Source organism: Oncorhynchus keta, chromosome 14 (genome assembly GCF_023373465.1).
Source record: "Oncorhynchus keta strain PuntledgeMale-10-30-2019 chromosome 14, Oket_V2, whole genome shotgun sequence".
NCBI lineage: Eukaryota > Metazoa > Chordata > Actinopteri > Salmoniformes > Salmonidae > Oncorhynchus > Oncorhynchus keta.
This window is the reverse complement of record NC_068434.1, coordinates 44,249,375-44,263,912: the sequence shown is the minus strand read 5'-3', so window position 1 is coordinate 44,263,912 and position 14,538 is coordinate 44,249,375. Positions and strand designations below refer to the sequence as shown.

At 40.9% G+C, this 14,538-nt stretch overlaps 1 protein-coding gene across 2 annotated transcripts; it reads right to left on the bottom strand.

Annotated features, from left to right (window-relative positions):
• Positions 1-10,561: 10,561 nt before the first annotated feature.
• On the bottom strand, positions 10,562-14,219 carry selenop (selenoprotein P). Of its 2 annotated transcripts, none has more exons than XM_035786203.2 (5): positions 14,098-14,219; positions 13,145-13,375; positions 12,769-12,981; positions 12,521-12,638; positions 10,562-12,375 (listed from the first exon to the last, which is right to left on the bottom strand). In XM_035786203.2, the coding sequence occupies exons 2-5, from the start codon at positions 13,345-13,347 to the stop codon at positions 11,719-11,721; spliced, it is 1,191 nt and encodes a 396-aa protein (XP_035642096.1). In that variant the 5' UTR covers positions 13,348-13,375; positions 14,098-14,219; the 3' UTR covers positions 10,562-11,718. The 2 variants fall into 2 exon arrangements, with proteins under 2 accessions (XP_035642096.1, XP_035642097.1); XM_035786204.2 differs by having other exon boundaries at positions 11,737-12,375.
• Positions 14,220-14,538: the final 319 nt, after the last annotated feature.

The window sequence follows — 14,538 nt, the reverse complement described above, 5'->3', positions numbered from 1 at the left end:
ATTATTTAAATATTTAAGTACTCATATAACATTTGTGACCGGCCGGCTCAAACCAGTCTTATTTAGCAAAATTTGAAATGGTCTTAGCTAACATTCGGTTATAACTAGCCAAGAAAATGGCTCTGAGATACAAAATATTAAGATCATCCACATAACGTGAGCTAGCGAGCCAGCCAGCTAACGTTAGCTAGCTAACAGCACACTTTAACTTGAAATAAAACCACTTTCTGTCAAAATAGAAATGTGTAAAATCTGAAAATGTAGCTAGCTAGACTATCTTATAATGTAGCTAGCTAGACCGTATACATCATGATTCATGGATGGACCCATCTCCTGTCGGATGCCATGGTTGCCCTTAGTTTGAAGATGTAATCCGGAGACAGGTGGTTTCTCCAGCTCCTTAGCTATCATACTCGAATTCCACTAATTTCAAAACTCGGTCCTCCAGAAAGGGGAGCGCAACAGTTATGCAGTTTTACTACTCGATACATTAAAACAAAAGCCGTGTTAGACAGGATTACCTAGACATACTGACCAGCTCAAATAGACAGAAGCTTGCTATATGGCAGACCAATCCAAACTAATCTCTCGGCATGTCCACTCATTTTCTCAGCCAATCATGGCTAGCGAGAAAGTTGCTCATGTTTTCTGTGGCTAAACCAACTAGGCTCGTAATTTAACAATTTACTTGTATTTACAGATGGCATACAAGTTTGTTATTAAGGCATATGAAAGTTCATACTGTATGTTCGAGAAAAAAAACATTTGATTCAAAAAATGGCTCTCCTATGAAGTAGTGACCTGTGACATACGCCTAGTTTCCTGAAACGAGTCACATTTATGGATGTTTGAAAAGTTACAGATATAGGAAGAGAGAACGGAGAACAAATCTATTCAAGCTTACTATTCTGTTTACCATTTGTGCAGTGGTGGAAAAAAGTACATGATCATACTTGAGTAAAAGTAAAGATACCTTAAAAGAAAATTACTCAAGTGAAAGTCACCCACTAAAATATTACTTGAGTAGAAGTCTAAAGGTATCTAGTTTAAATGTACTTATGTACAGTGGTGGAAAAAGTTCTCAATTGTCATACTTGAGTAAAAGTACAAAGTAAAAGTAAATGCTATACATGAAATTCCTTATATTAATCAAACCAGATGGCACAATTATCTTATTTTTAAAATGTATTTACGGACAGCCAGGGGCACACTCCAACACTCACATAATTTACAAATGCAGTATTGGTGTCTAATTATTCTACCAGATCAGAGGCAGTAGGGATGACAACGTGTTATATTGATAGGTGCGTAAATTGGACCATATTGCTCTCCTGCTAAGCATTCGACATGAAACGAGTACTTTTGCGTATCAGGGAAAATGCGTGGGAGTAAAAAGTAAATACACTATATGACCAAAGGTAGGTGGACACCTGTTATATATCCATATTTTGTTTTTCCCTGTCCATATTTTGAAAATCAGACTAAATCAAGTATCTGTGAATTATCTATCATGAATGCATAGCAGAATCTGTTTTTACATTGTAAACTCAGCAAAAAAAGAAACGCCTTCTCACTGTCAACTGCGTTTATTTTCAGCAAACTTAACATGTGTAATATTTGTATGAACATAACAAGATTCAACAACTGAGACATAAACTGAACAAGTTCCACAGACATGTGACTAACAGATTTGGAATAATGTGTCCCTGAACAAGGGGAGGGGGGGTCAAAATCAAAAGTAACAGTCTGTATCTGGTGTGGCCACCAGCTGCGTTAAGTACTGCAATTCATCTCCTTCTCTTTGACTGCACCATATGTGGCAGTTCTTACTGTGAGATATTACCCCACTCTTCCACCAAGGCACCTGCAAGTTCCCAGATATTTCTCGGGGGAATGGCCCTAGCCTTCACCCTCCGATCCAACAGGTCCCAGACGAGCGCAATGGGATTGAGAACCAGGCTCTTCGCTGGCCATGGCAGAACACTGACATTCCTGTCTTGCAGGAAATCACACACAGGACGAGCAGTATGGCTGGTGGCATTGTCATGCTGGAGGGTCATGTCAGGAAGGCTACCACATGAGGGAGGAGGATGTCTTCCCTGTAATGCACAGCATTGAGATTGGCTGCAATGACAACAAGCTTAGTCCGATGATGCTGTGACACACCGCCCCAGACCATGACGGACCCTCCACCTCCAAATCGGTCCCGCTCCAGAGTATAGGCCTCGGTGTAACGCTCATTCCTTGGACGATAAATGCAAATCCGACCATCACCCCTGGTGAGACAAAACCACGACTCGTCAGTGAAGAGCACTTTTTTGCCAGTCCTGTCTGGTCCAGCGACGGTGGGTTTGTGCCCATAGGTGACGTTGTTGCCAGTGATGTCTAGTGAGGACCTGCCTTACAACAGGCCTACAAGCCCTCAGTCCATCCTCTCTCAGCATATTGTAGACAATCTAAGCACTGATGGAGGGATTGTGCATTTCTGGTGTAACTCGGGCAGTTGTTGTTGCCATCCTGTACCTGTCCCGCAGGTGTGATGTTTGGATGTACCGATCCTGTGCAGGTGTTGTTACACATGGCCTGCCACTGCGAGAACGATCAGCTGTCCGTCCTGTCTCCCTGTAGCGCTGTCTTCTCACAGTACGAACATTGCAATTTATTCTCCTGGCCACATCTGCAGTCGTCATGCCTCCTTGCAGCATGTCTAAGGCACGGTCACACAGATGAACAGGGACCCTGGGCATCTTTCTTTTGGTGTTTTTCAGAGTCAGTAGAAAGGCCTCTTTAGTGTCCTAAGATATTCATAACTGGGACTTTAATTGCCTACCGTCTAAGTGTTAGTGTCTTAACGACCGTTCCACAGGTGCATGTTCATGAATTGTTTCTGGTTCATTGAACAAACATGGGAAACAGTGTTTAAACCCTTTACAATGAAGATCTGTGAGGTTATTTGGATTATCTTTAAAAGACAGGATCCTGAAAAAGGGGATCTTTTTTTTTTGTTGCTGAGTTTATAAGAATTGGACAGGGAGAAACCTATCAATAAGCTTCAATGACATTCTTTACAATATTGCCTTGATATTCGCCAGAAAGATAAGATAATGTGTGTGTTGATCAGCCTATAAGAAACATTCCTACAGAGTATTTTGTACATGGTCATACAGTATAGATACAGTAGTACAAGTATTCTTTCAAGACATAAGCCAATATCTTGCTGTAACTAAACCCTATATTGTATTTTGCTTTTCTACAATCCTGTGTCATTTGTGCCAAAGACATCTTAACATTTTCATATGTTGACATTAAAAGAGAGACGAGGAAGGGGGCTATAGTGACTTTTAAATCATTACGCGGATTCTGTTGCGAAACGTTTCTTAAACGGTTCCTTAAAATGGTAGCAAACGGGGAGGGATTTACCTCAGTTTGTCCATTATAAACTCTAGTTTTAGTTGCAAAACGTTCCACTGGCTCAGGTTTTGTTTGTTTGCTTGACGTTGATTGGCTAGTGATGATATTGGCTATACAGCATGCTTGACATCATTTGACAGGATCTGGTTCAAGGGGCTTGATATTCGACGGGTTTCTCATGCTTAAGTTGGAGTGTTCTGAATTGTGTTCCTCTTTTGTTTCATGTTCAATATCTTTCAAAAAGGTACACAATAAATATATATTATCTTTGTCAGTTACGTATTTCTACATTGTCATTTCTCACAATACCTACAATATGTGAACAACATGGAGAAGTACCTGTTTAGATACAAAGATGTACGTCCTGAATGTATGGACCAATAAACCTTCTGATGCAGAATGAAGTAGGAGCATCATTTAACTTAGCTAAGGCCTGAATGTATTGACTAATAAACCTTCTGATGCAGAATGAAGTAGGAGCATCATTTAACTTAGCTAAGGCCTGAATGTATTGACTAATAAACCTTCTGATGCGGAATGAAATAATACATTTCACACTTTAGGTTGAGTTCTCAATGTACTGTGACGGTGCAAGGAGTAAAGAAAGAGAGAGAGAGTGTGTGTGTGTGTGTACTTATGAGAGTGTGTGCATTTGTCCGTGCATCTGTGTGTGTCTCTCTCCGTGACTAAGTGGACCAGGAAGCGTCCTGGAAGCAGCCCTGTGTCGTGGGGAAAGCAGATCGGCCAATTAGACAAAGCCTGTGTACTCTGCTGCACAGTGTGGGGCTGATTCGATCAGAGAGCCAGCCTCTCACAGCTCTGCGTCTCTGGACATTGCAGGTAATTACCCATAAGTCACTACTCCCCCCTGTATTGGATCTTCAGGCCAATTACGCCCACGCTAGCTGCCCACCCTGCCCTCGTTTATTGCTTCTGCTTGCTTGTTCCACTTTTTTAGAGGAGCATTCTCAATGGTCATTCAGCTCCATTACAGGGATGAGTTGCTGTAGCGATGGTTCTGGAGGCTGGAAGATGCTTTTTATAGGTGGAAGAGGATGCCTTGACCCCATTACGTAACTCATTAAGTATATGTGCTGTGAACAGGCCAAACTTAGGCCTCAGAGGTAAGGCACTGGTTGTTGTGATACATGCTACAGTGTTAACATGAGGAAAGAAAGAGAAGAAACACTGGTCACATTTATTGGTTTATTCGTTCCCCATTAGCCTTTTCCAAACTATTCTTTCTGGGGTCCACACAAAAACACAAAACACTATAAGTAACAAAGCACTGATACACCGATAGACAAGTACAGTCACGCACATTTTAAATACGATATACAAACAATACAACTAAAGAATGTGTGTGATAGTGTGTCTGCGTGCGTTTGCGTGTGTGTGTCATTTCACAGTCTCTATTGTGCCATGTTGTTTTGTAAAAAAAAAGAAGGTCATTTTGCTGTTTGTTTCCGAAAACTTGTTGAAAATGAGTCACCCATGATTCACCAAATTATATTTTGAAAGGGGAAGCAAAGTACTTTAAGCATATGTTTAGATTCAGTCATCTCCATCTCCTCTAACCGAAGCTAATTGTATGGATTTGTTTTCTATTAATAATGTCAAATTACAGAGGAGGAACTTCTTGATGCAATTAAAGCCTTTAAATCCGGGAAAACTCCAGGGCTGGATGGCGTACGAGTTGAGATATACCAAAACTTTTTTTGAAATACTCAGAGGGCTGTTATTAGCATGTTTTAACCACTTCTATGTACATGGTAGATTATCAGACACTCAACAAGAAGGTCTGGTTTTCATTATTACTGAAACAGGTGTTGTTACACTTCAGTATTGTGATGCAAAAAAATTCAAGCAAAATGTATAGCGCGTAGAATTAAAAAAGTTTTGTCGGACATTATTAATTCTAATCAGACAGGTTTTTTTTGCATGCACAATACATTAGAGATAATGTAAGGCAAGTACTGGAAACAATAGAACACTATGACAAAACTGGGAAACAAGGCCTGCTATTCATAACTGACTTAGAAAAGGCTTTTGATAAAGTACGCCTGGAGTTTATATATAAATGCCTGGAACATTTCAATTTTGGAGAATGTATTATAAAATGGGTTAAAATCATGTGTAGTAACCCTAGGTATAAAATAGTAAATAATGGCTACTTCTCAGAAAGTTTTAAACTGTCAAGAGCAGTAAAACAAGGTTGTCCACTATCAGCACATCTATTTACTACGGCCATCAAAATTTTTGCTATTAAAATTAGATCCAACAATAATATCAAGGGATTAGAAATCCAGGCCCTAAAAACAAAGGAGTCATTGTACGCTGATTATTGTTTTTTTTTAATCCACAATTTGGATCCCTTCACAGCCTCAGAGGATCTAGATAATTTGTCTAACCTCTCTGGATTACAACCAAATTATGATATGTGTACTATATTACGAATTGATCACAATTATTATTATTTTTTTAAAACTTTTACATGGTTACCAATTTGAACAACATCTATTGCAAGGTAAATCAATGTTAACGTTTACATAGCTGGCCATATATGGATGTTAAAATCTACTTTATGGGTTGGTAAAGTAAGTCTTCTAACCCATCACTTTCTACTACATATGATTAAATGATATACCTTAAAAACTAAAGTGTATTAGAATTCCAGTCATTCCAATAAATGTTATTATACCCCTTGATCTTCAAGAATTGGACTTGGAAGTATAGATTAGCCAAATTGTTTAACCCAAAACTAAGCACTTATTAGCCAGCACTATTCTGTTGTTTATGATTTTGTTGTCATGGAGGACTGATTGGGCTCATTGATTCAAGTTGACAAATAAATGCTGCACTCATGGAATGACATGCTTTGAGCGCTACTGAAAAGTGGTATTTACATGTGAAAAATGAATATCATAAGATGCATTTGCTATAGGCCTATTGTTTACCTTTTTGTTGGTGACACTTTGATATCTTGATAATATGCAGCTGTTTAAAGGGAAAATTCAAAGATGAAACAATAACAAAACGGTCGTCCTGCCTCTGTTTTGGTAAAAAACTGAGGAATGGGCCTGGAGAAATGTAACCACTCTCAGATTAAGACAGAGCTATGAATGCAATTACTGACCATCCATGATTTAAAAAGTATTGTTTTGACCATGTTATGAGGCTATACAGTGTTTGTTTACATTTACAATGTTTACAAACATTGGGGGAAAACAAGTTTATATTTTTGGTTCTCATGGAGTGTGACAGTTGAACTCATGAGGCATTTATAATGTATATTCTTCAAGAATCAATGGATATATACACGACCGTTCATAAGTTTAGGGGCACTTAGAAATGTCCTTGTTTTAAAAAGAAAATCACATTTGTCCCATTAAAATAACAGAAAATTGATCAGAAATACAGTGTTGCCATTGTTCATGTTGTAAATTACTATTGTAACTGGAAATATCTACAGTTGAAGTCGGAGGTTTACATACACCTTAGCCAAATACATGTAAACTGTTTTTCACAATTCCTGACATTACATTCTCGTACAAATTCCCTGTTTTAGGTCAGTTAGGATCACCACTTTATTTTAAGAATGTGAAATGTCAGAATAATAGTAGAGAGAATTATTTATTTCAACTTTTATTTCTTTCATTACATTCCCCAGTAGTTCAAAAGTTTACATACACTCAATTAGTAATAATATAATAATATATGCCATTTAGCTGACGCTTTTATCCAAAGCGACTTACATTCATGTGTGCATACATTCTACGTATTCTAGTATTTGGTAGCATTGCCTTAAATTGTTTGACTTGGGTCAAATGTTTCAGGTAGCCTTCCCCAAGCTTCCTACAATAAGTTGGGTGAATTTTGTCCTATTCCTCCTGACAGAGCTGGTGTAACTGAATAAGGATTGTTGGCCTCTTTGCTCGCACACACTTTTTCAGTTCTCCCCACAAATGTTCTATAGGATTGAGGTCATGGCTTTGTGATGGCCACTCCAATACCTTGACCTTGTTGTCCTTAAGCCATTTTGCCACAACTGTGAAGTATGCTTGGGGTCATGGAGTGGTTGAAAAACGAGTTTTAATGACTCTAACAAAAGTGTATGTAAACTTCCAACTTCAATTGTGTGTGTGTGTGTGTGTGTGTGTATGGATGTAGCAACTACAGATTGCCCCTTTTAAGTATATCAAAAGTGTGCAAGCTTCCATTTGGTGTCCATTAGGCATATGGATTTTTTTTTCATTAGCATCAATTAGATTGAGCAATAAAATCCCCAATTTATTCCATAGGCTTGGATCCGCACTATGCAGCTGTTGCAAGAGCACATTTTTCACTGGCTGTCCACTGGTTTCAAACACAATGATTGATAGTCAAATTAACTTTGAATTCAACCATTATTGGGTTCAAATACACATTTAGATTTGTGAACAGCCATCCACAACAACCACAATCCGTAAAGCGAAATAGCTAAATGAGAGCAGCAGTGTGATTCACACCAATGCGCTATGTAGATATCAATAATAAGTGATATCCGTATCGCCGTAGAGTAAACCACTGCTGTCATCCTTACCTCCAAGCGTTTATTCAAGTTGGATAATCTTTGGATGCCGACAGCAGGCGCATGATTGTGGGAATGGTTTGAGACATGGCTTGGACTGACGCCTACAAAAGCCTATTCCTGCTCTTTTCCCGTGATCAATCAAACACACTTGGTGTGTCATCATAGTGGCCTCTGATTTGAATGTCATTGAGAAAACAGAGAAGTGTCAAATATAATTTTTTTTGGGCAAACATCCTTTCTGAATTTCAAAGTAATTCTCGAAGTAATCATCTAGTTTTCAAAAGTATCTGTAATCTGATTACATTATTTTTGCTGGTAACGTAACGGATTACAGTTACCGTTTTTTGTAATCCCTTACATGTAATTACATGTAATCCGTTACTCCCCAACCCTGTTGATGGGTTAGAATCGATTTTCCAGCTCTGCAACACTAACTTGACCAAATTCAAAATAGCATTGTTACTGTATATCTTGTATACACAAATATGATGATTCAATGTGTGAGTTCTACTAGTGAAATAGTAATTGGAATGATTGGCAATATCTGAAGGTTTTGTTATAAGTGATCCCATCAACTTTTCTGCCCATAATATAATTGAAGGTACTGCAAAGTCTTTTCCCATTGTGTTTTGTCGTTTATCTTGGTTTGGTAATATAATTTAATCTTTTTTGTTAAGTTTAGTCACAAAATCCCAACGGGACAGTAAAATGTCAAAATGTCTCAATTGATTGTTTGCCAACTCTTTTACCTAATTTCTTTGAACCATACAATTTTTCAATGAATTGTCAATCCAGGGGGTGTCAAACAGTTATCTTAATTAACAGGTACATGCTTGTCAACAATTGGCATTACTAATTTTTATTCAAACGTCCAGTGCTGTATCTGGATTCAATTCCTCGTACACATCAGACCAACATACATTTTTTTACATCTTCGACAAGAAGATATAAGATCTCTTATAAATTACTTTAGGCCCAACCTTTAGCACTTTGGCTTTCCTTGTTATTGCCACAATGTTCACAATGGTCACTACAGCCAATGGGAACTGATATTGCTTTGGAGCAAAGCTCTCCAGCGTTAGTGAAGATATGATCAATCAGTCAGGCACTTGTGAGTGCCAGTTGGTATATCTGTGTGTGTGTGTGTGTGTGTGTGTGTTTGAAACTTTCTTTCCATTGAACATGCCATACAAATAAAGGAATTTTAATTAATTATACGAAGAGTGCCTTGGTCCTCCTTTCTTTTTGCTGCATGTGTGTGACGTTGTGCTGAAGCTACTGACTCAGAAGCTTGGCTCTCTCACTCCTCCCAAGCTTTTGGGAGGGAGCGTGGACATTGAGCTTGTCGTAGCAGATGTAGGAAATGTCCCTACGCTCTATGGCAGCTTGCATAGCTGGGATAGGTTACTTCTGCCTCTTGCACACATCTTCTAGAGAAGTCCTCTTTTGGCAATCTCCAGAACAGCCATTTTGTCCTCGAACCTTAGGAACTTGACCACTATCGGTCTGAGTCTGTCACATTTGGTCACACAAAGGTAACCTACTGGTCACAGTAAAAAGGTCTGTTTTGATTTGTTTACTAGCTATGTGAATTCAGTGACGGTGACTCTCAAGGGCCTTACCTGAGAAAATCTTGGATCAGCTAAAAGATTTAAAACATATATTTTTTTTAAATATACAGTTAAGTCAGAAGTTTACATACACTACGTAGCTAAACTAAAGATTTCAGTATATCATCAATCTTATTAACACAACTATTATTAGCGTTTTGCAGCAATATTATGCCTACTATATAGACACCAATGGAGGCCGCTCAGGGGAGGACTGCACCTACAAAATGATTCACTCTGGCAGGAGAGCTCTAGAACCTTTTACAGATCTCCTCTTCTATCTGGTGGTGGTTGTTCTGAATTGCAGGCAAAGTTTTTTTCAATGTAGAATAATAAAATCACTTCTGTGCTTTAATGTACTGTTAAAACCATGCATCAAACTACTTAAAAGTTGCCCGTGATTATTACAACGATACATTTTTGGAGTCTCACTTTATTTGATCGTCCGGATTTTCCATCTGTAGATGGTCATACTATATGTTGATAAGCAACTGCTTGCTAAGGTGACGGTTAGGGTTAGGGTTAGGTTTTGAATAAGGGTTAGGGTAAGGGTTAAATGTTTAGGGTTAGGATCAGGGTTAAGTTTAGGGTTAGTTGAAATGTTACTGATAGTCCATCTGTACAGCATCAGACTATCCAAATTAAAGTGTTACCCATTTCCGTGGTCATATCACTCCCACTATTTGACTAACATGTGAGTCACGTGTTGAAGTGCCAGACACGTGTAGGCAACGTGTCAAATTCTTTGACAGTGAAAACACTCCAAAAAGCTTCTCAAATGATTGACTGAAAATGTTACGCAATCACTGCTTGTTTTGTTTGCATTTCAACAAATCAATCTAAAGATCAGTCTGTCTGTCAGATGACAGGCCAGAGATGAACATGGTTTATAAAAAGGCAAAATATTCCCTTGTCTCCCTCCGTACACTCAAACACACACACAGAGTAGATAAACAAGACATTGCAATATGAGTGCATCAACCATCTTTATTCGTCTTTTCTTACATGCTACATCACCTAACAGTCCACAGTCAGAATGAACGTGTTCTGTACAAAGCATCAGGTGTTCTAGGTGACAGTTGTCTTCCCCTAGAGCCCTTCATTAAGTACAGAATGGATTCAAACAATCGTTCAATCTTTTCTGTTCACCCACCTCTCATTCTAGACAGTTTCTTTTGCTAGTTAAAAAGTGTTCCCGATAATTTGTTAGTTTAAAAAAAAAAAGTGTTCACTATTTTGTTAGTTGAAAACAGTTCACTCTGTTTTGCTCGTTCACAAAGAGTGCATTATACATATGTGCAATATTGCCAAACTAAAATAACTCAGTGACTAACTAAACACACATCCTCACAGCTGTAAGCAATGGATACTAACGTTTGAAAGCTTTATCTACATAACACACTACTGCTCCAAAACACCTGAGAGTTAATTCAATTGCAAAAGTAAAATGTTAGTGAGATCCCAATTTTTTTGGAGGCCTAATAAAAAAAAATCTGAACTATCAATAATGTATTTGAACTAAATTGGTTTTGCTAACGCTGAGTATAACAACTTTGGTTCAGGTCTATCTCTCCCAGCCATCATGCCAGTTTGTTCAGCATAGGCAACTACTACTACATACTCCTTCCAAAGCTCTCGATATTTTGAACTTTAGGGGGTGGTCATATTATAAGTCCCTCCCGTTCCCCTCTCCCCAGCCGGACATCAGACAGACGCCACTAGAGCGTAGTTTCTGCGCCTGCCTTCACTGTGGATGGAGGGAGCAAAACAGAGCAGGTAGAAACGTTAACATAATCACCCCATACACTCCTGGGAGGGTGACACCAACGCACTGACAGAAGGAGATGGTGGAGGACACCCACCTTGCCGTCTTACCATCACTATGGTCACATCTCAAATGCAATCCTTTTCCCCATATCGTAATGGGTTTAGGCTTGGCATTCACCTACCACACCCAATGTGTGTCCTCCCATCTCTCTCTGTCAGGGGTGGCTTCACGGTCCCAGGGTAATACTAGTTGGTAAGATGTTATAAGAGCGGTTCGCCCCGGGTGTTTGTCTCACAGATGTTAATCTGAGGCCTATAAGGTATAGCAAGGTAACTGTCACAGAGCCATGGCCCTGCTTACAGCAGCCCTCACCCTCAGCTCTCAACACCCGGGGGTCAGGCTCACATGACTGGCTGAGGCTGCTGTCAGTCAGCGAGGGACGAGCGTCACTGTCAGGTCTCCCTGAGGCCCATCAGTCCCTGTCACTGTCAGGAGGCGGGCAGCGCCTCATCACAGTGTCAGAGCCCGATTGGCTCGTTGCTCACCCCATCGCCAAACAGCCTCCGTCAGTGTCAGCATCAGCTGGCCTTGGAAGAGGGACTTAGATCAGACCCCTCCTTCCACTGTCAGCTGTGCTCCGCCTTTCACCTGGACTTCCCCTTCACTCAGGGATTCTGCATAATATGGCCTCGCTGCCCTTCCTGGGGCATCTGGCCCAGTTGCACCGCCTGCTGACCCATATGGGCCTGGCCGTGTTGGAGCCCCTCAGTGTCATGTTGGTGCTGCTGCTCGGCCCCATGATCACGACCGTGACCGCGCCCCATCCCCCTCTCACCATGGTGATCGTGACCATGGCGGTTGCCATTGTGACCATGGCGGTTGCCATTGTGACCGTGACCATGGTGATGATGGCCGTGTCCACCATGAGTTGTCTCCCTTCCGGTGACTGGCTTCTCCTCTCCCTCAGGCTTCACCTCTACTGTCCTGTTGCACTCTGCTGGGATCTCCTTGCTCTGTGTGGGGGAAAAGAGGGGTCTCTGTTTGTTTTCCATAACTCAGAGCTAATTCGCACATACAAACACAGACACGGCCAGTGTGTGTGTGTGTGTGTGTATACAAACACAGACACGCCCAGTGTGTGTGTGTGTACACGTGTACCTCATACGTGCAGTCCCCACAGACTCGTGTGCAGTAGGTCTCCTTGATGGCGTTCTCTACATAGGGAGTACCCAGGATGGAGTAGGGCAGGGAGATATGGTAGGTCAGACGACCACATCTGGGTGAGAGACAGAGAGAAGAGGGCGAGAGAAGGATAATTGTTAGGGGAACAGACAGCATGATGAGCACGGTTTGGATTTCTGAGAAGACTGACCGCAGACAGACAGAGACCACAGTCTGGAGCTGACCTGTCATAGATGAGGAAGTCATCCTTCTCTCCGGCCAGGGTCTGCCACACGTCTTCCTGTTTGGGCTGTTGTTTGTATAGCGTGATGTTTTCAGACAGTTTCTGCCTCAGCAGGGTGTGTAGGCGCTGGGCCTGCTCCCCCTGGTGGTTCACCACCATATAGGTCACATTCTCCAGACCCTGACCCTCCAGCTTCAGGCGCAGCCCATCCAATCTGCTCAGAGGAACACGACAGGGAAGTGAAACGTGAGGATACGGAGATGGTCAAAAGTAATCACCAAATAACAAAAAGAACAGGCATAACAACCACACTCCACTACAGGTAGGAAAGTGGCTAAGGGTCCAAAATGGAACTGAGCCCCATCTGGTTCACTTACAAGGATGCCTGCACCAAGCAGAACAATCAACTGGCCTGGAGTAGGGCCACCACCGTGACCTGGCCGATGACCTCCTTCATAGGCTCCACCTCCCCAATACTCCAACCAGGTGGCTGCTTACAGCGGGTCCCTTCCCCCTCACTCTCTGTTCCGCCCCCAGGGAGCAGGCAGAGAGCCAGGAGCAGGCTTAGTCCCGCCCACATCACGGTGCTGCACCGCAGGCTTGATCTGCTGAGGGGGTGCATGAGATATATATAAAGCAAGTCAGGTACGAGTCTGCTCAGGTAATGAGGACAGGGTTTGTAGAGTAGTTCAATGCCATGTCACAATTTTCTGTGTCCCAATACTGTGCCTGGTAGTAGGACACAAGATAGTTAAAGATCAACTTAATTTTGGCTTGCATCCCAATCTTCCTCAGTTTCGTCTCTTTCCCTTATCAGACGTATTAATTAAAAGCAATGCTGTAAAAAAGTTGTATCAATTGCATTTTTTTTAAAGAGACAAAGGTATTTATTTGCTGACATGAAAAGAAATTAGGGATTAGTATAACATGTTTTACATTTCTAGACATTATAGGGATAGATATTGTCGCTTTGTTTGTTGTTATTTTAGAAAGTATATTGCACAACCAAAGGCATACTGATGAACGGCAGAAAAGTAAAGGTTCGGTGAGGCTGGGTAAGTGCAGAAAGTTCTCTTTCGCTCTCTGCGTGTTCAGATTTTAGAAACACACAATTGCCAATCAACTGGAAATGATCAAATACATCCTATATGCCATATGGAGACAACACAAGCAAAATAACAAAGCTAAAGAAGTAGCAAAACACTTTGTCTCAATTTGTTCAAGTGATCGGGTATCACAGGGTTATATACGTCAAAAAGAGAGCGAGTTAATTAAGCTCGGTCTTATCAACATGCACAAAAAGTTAGGAAATTGTTTTGCAGTCACTTACTGTCTAGTAAAAAGTCCCTCGGTCGGCTCAGCTCGGTCTAGCAGTAGCTTCTGGAAGAACAACAACCCTCAACTCTCTCTGCTCTCCCTTTTATGCTAGCAGTGTTGTTTTCCTGCCTGCCCGAAAGGAGGACAAAGTTCAACATGGGGTCTGTGCAGATTCCTGCACTACAGCAGTTTAATAAGTTACTTTTTTGTAATACCATCATACTGTAGTTAATAGTTTATGGTCATCACATTTGAATTGAAAAGTGTTTATGAAGGGAGTACACAGAACACATGGAAAGTAATCTCGGCCACCAGCCAGCTCTCTTGTCTGTCGAACTTTCTGGTTTCACAGCGCCTCCGAACCGGACTTGATTGAAAGTCAAGTCAAAGCGCGAGCAACTCGAGCGTGTGAAAGGGTTACATGGAAAGAAAGTGAACTCTCTCGTGACAGCTT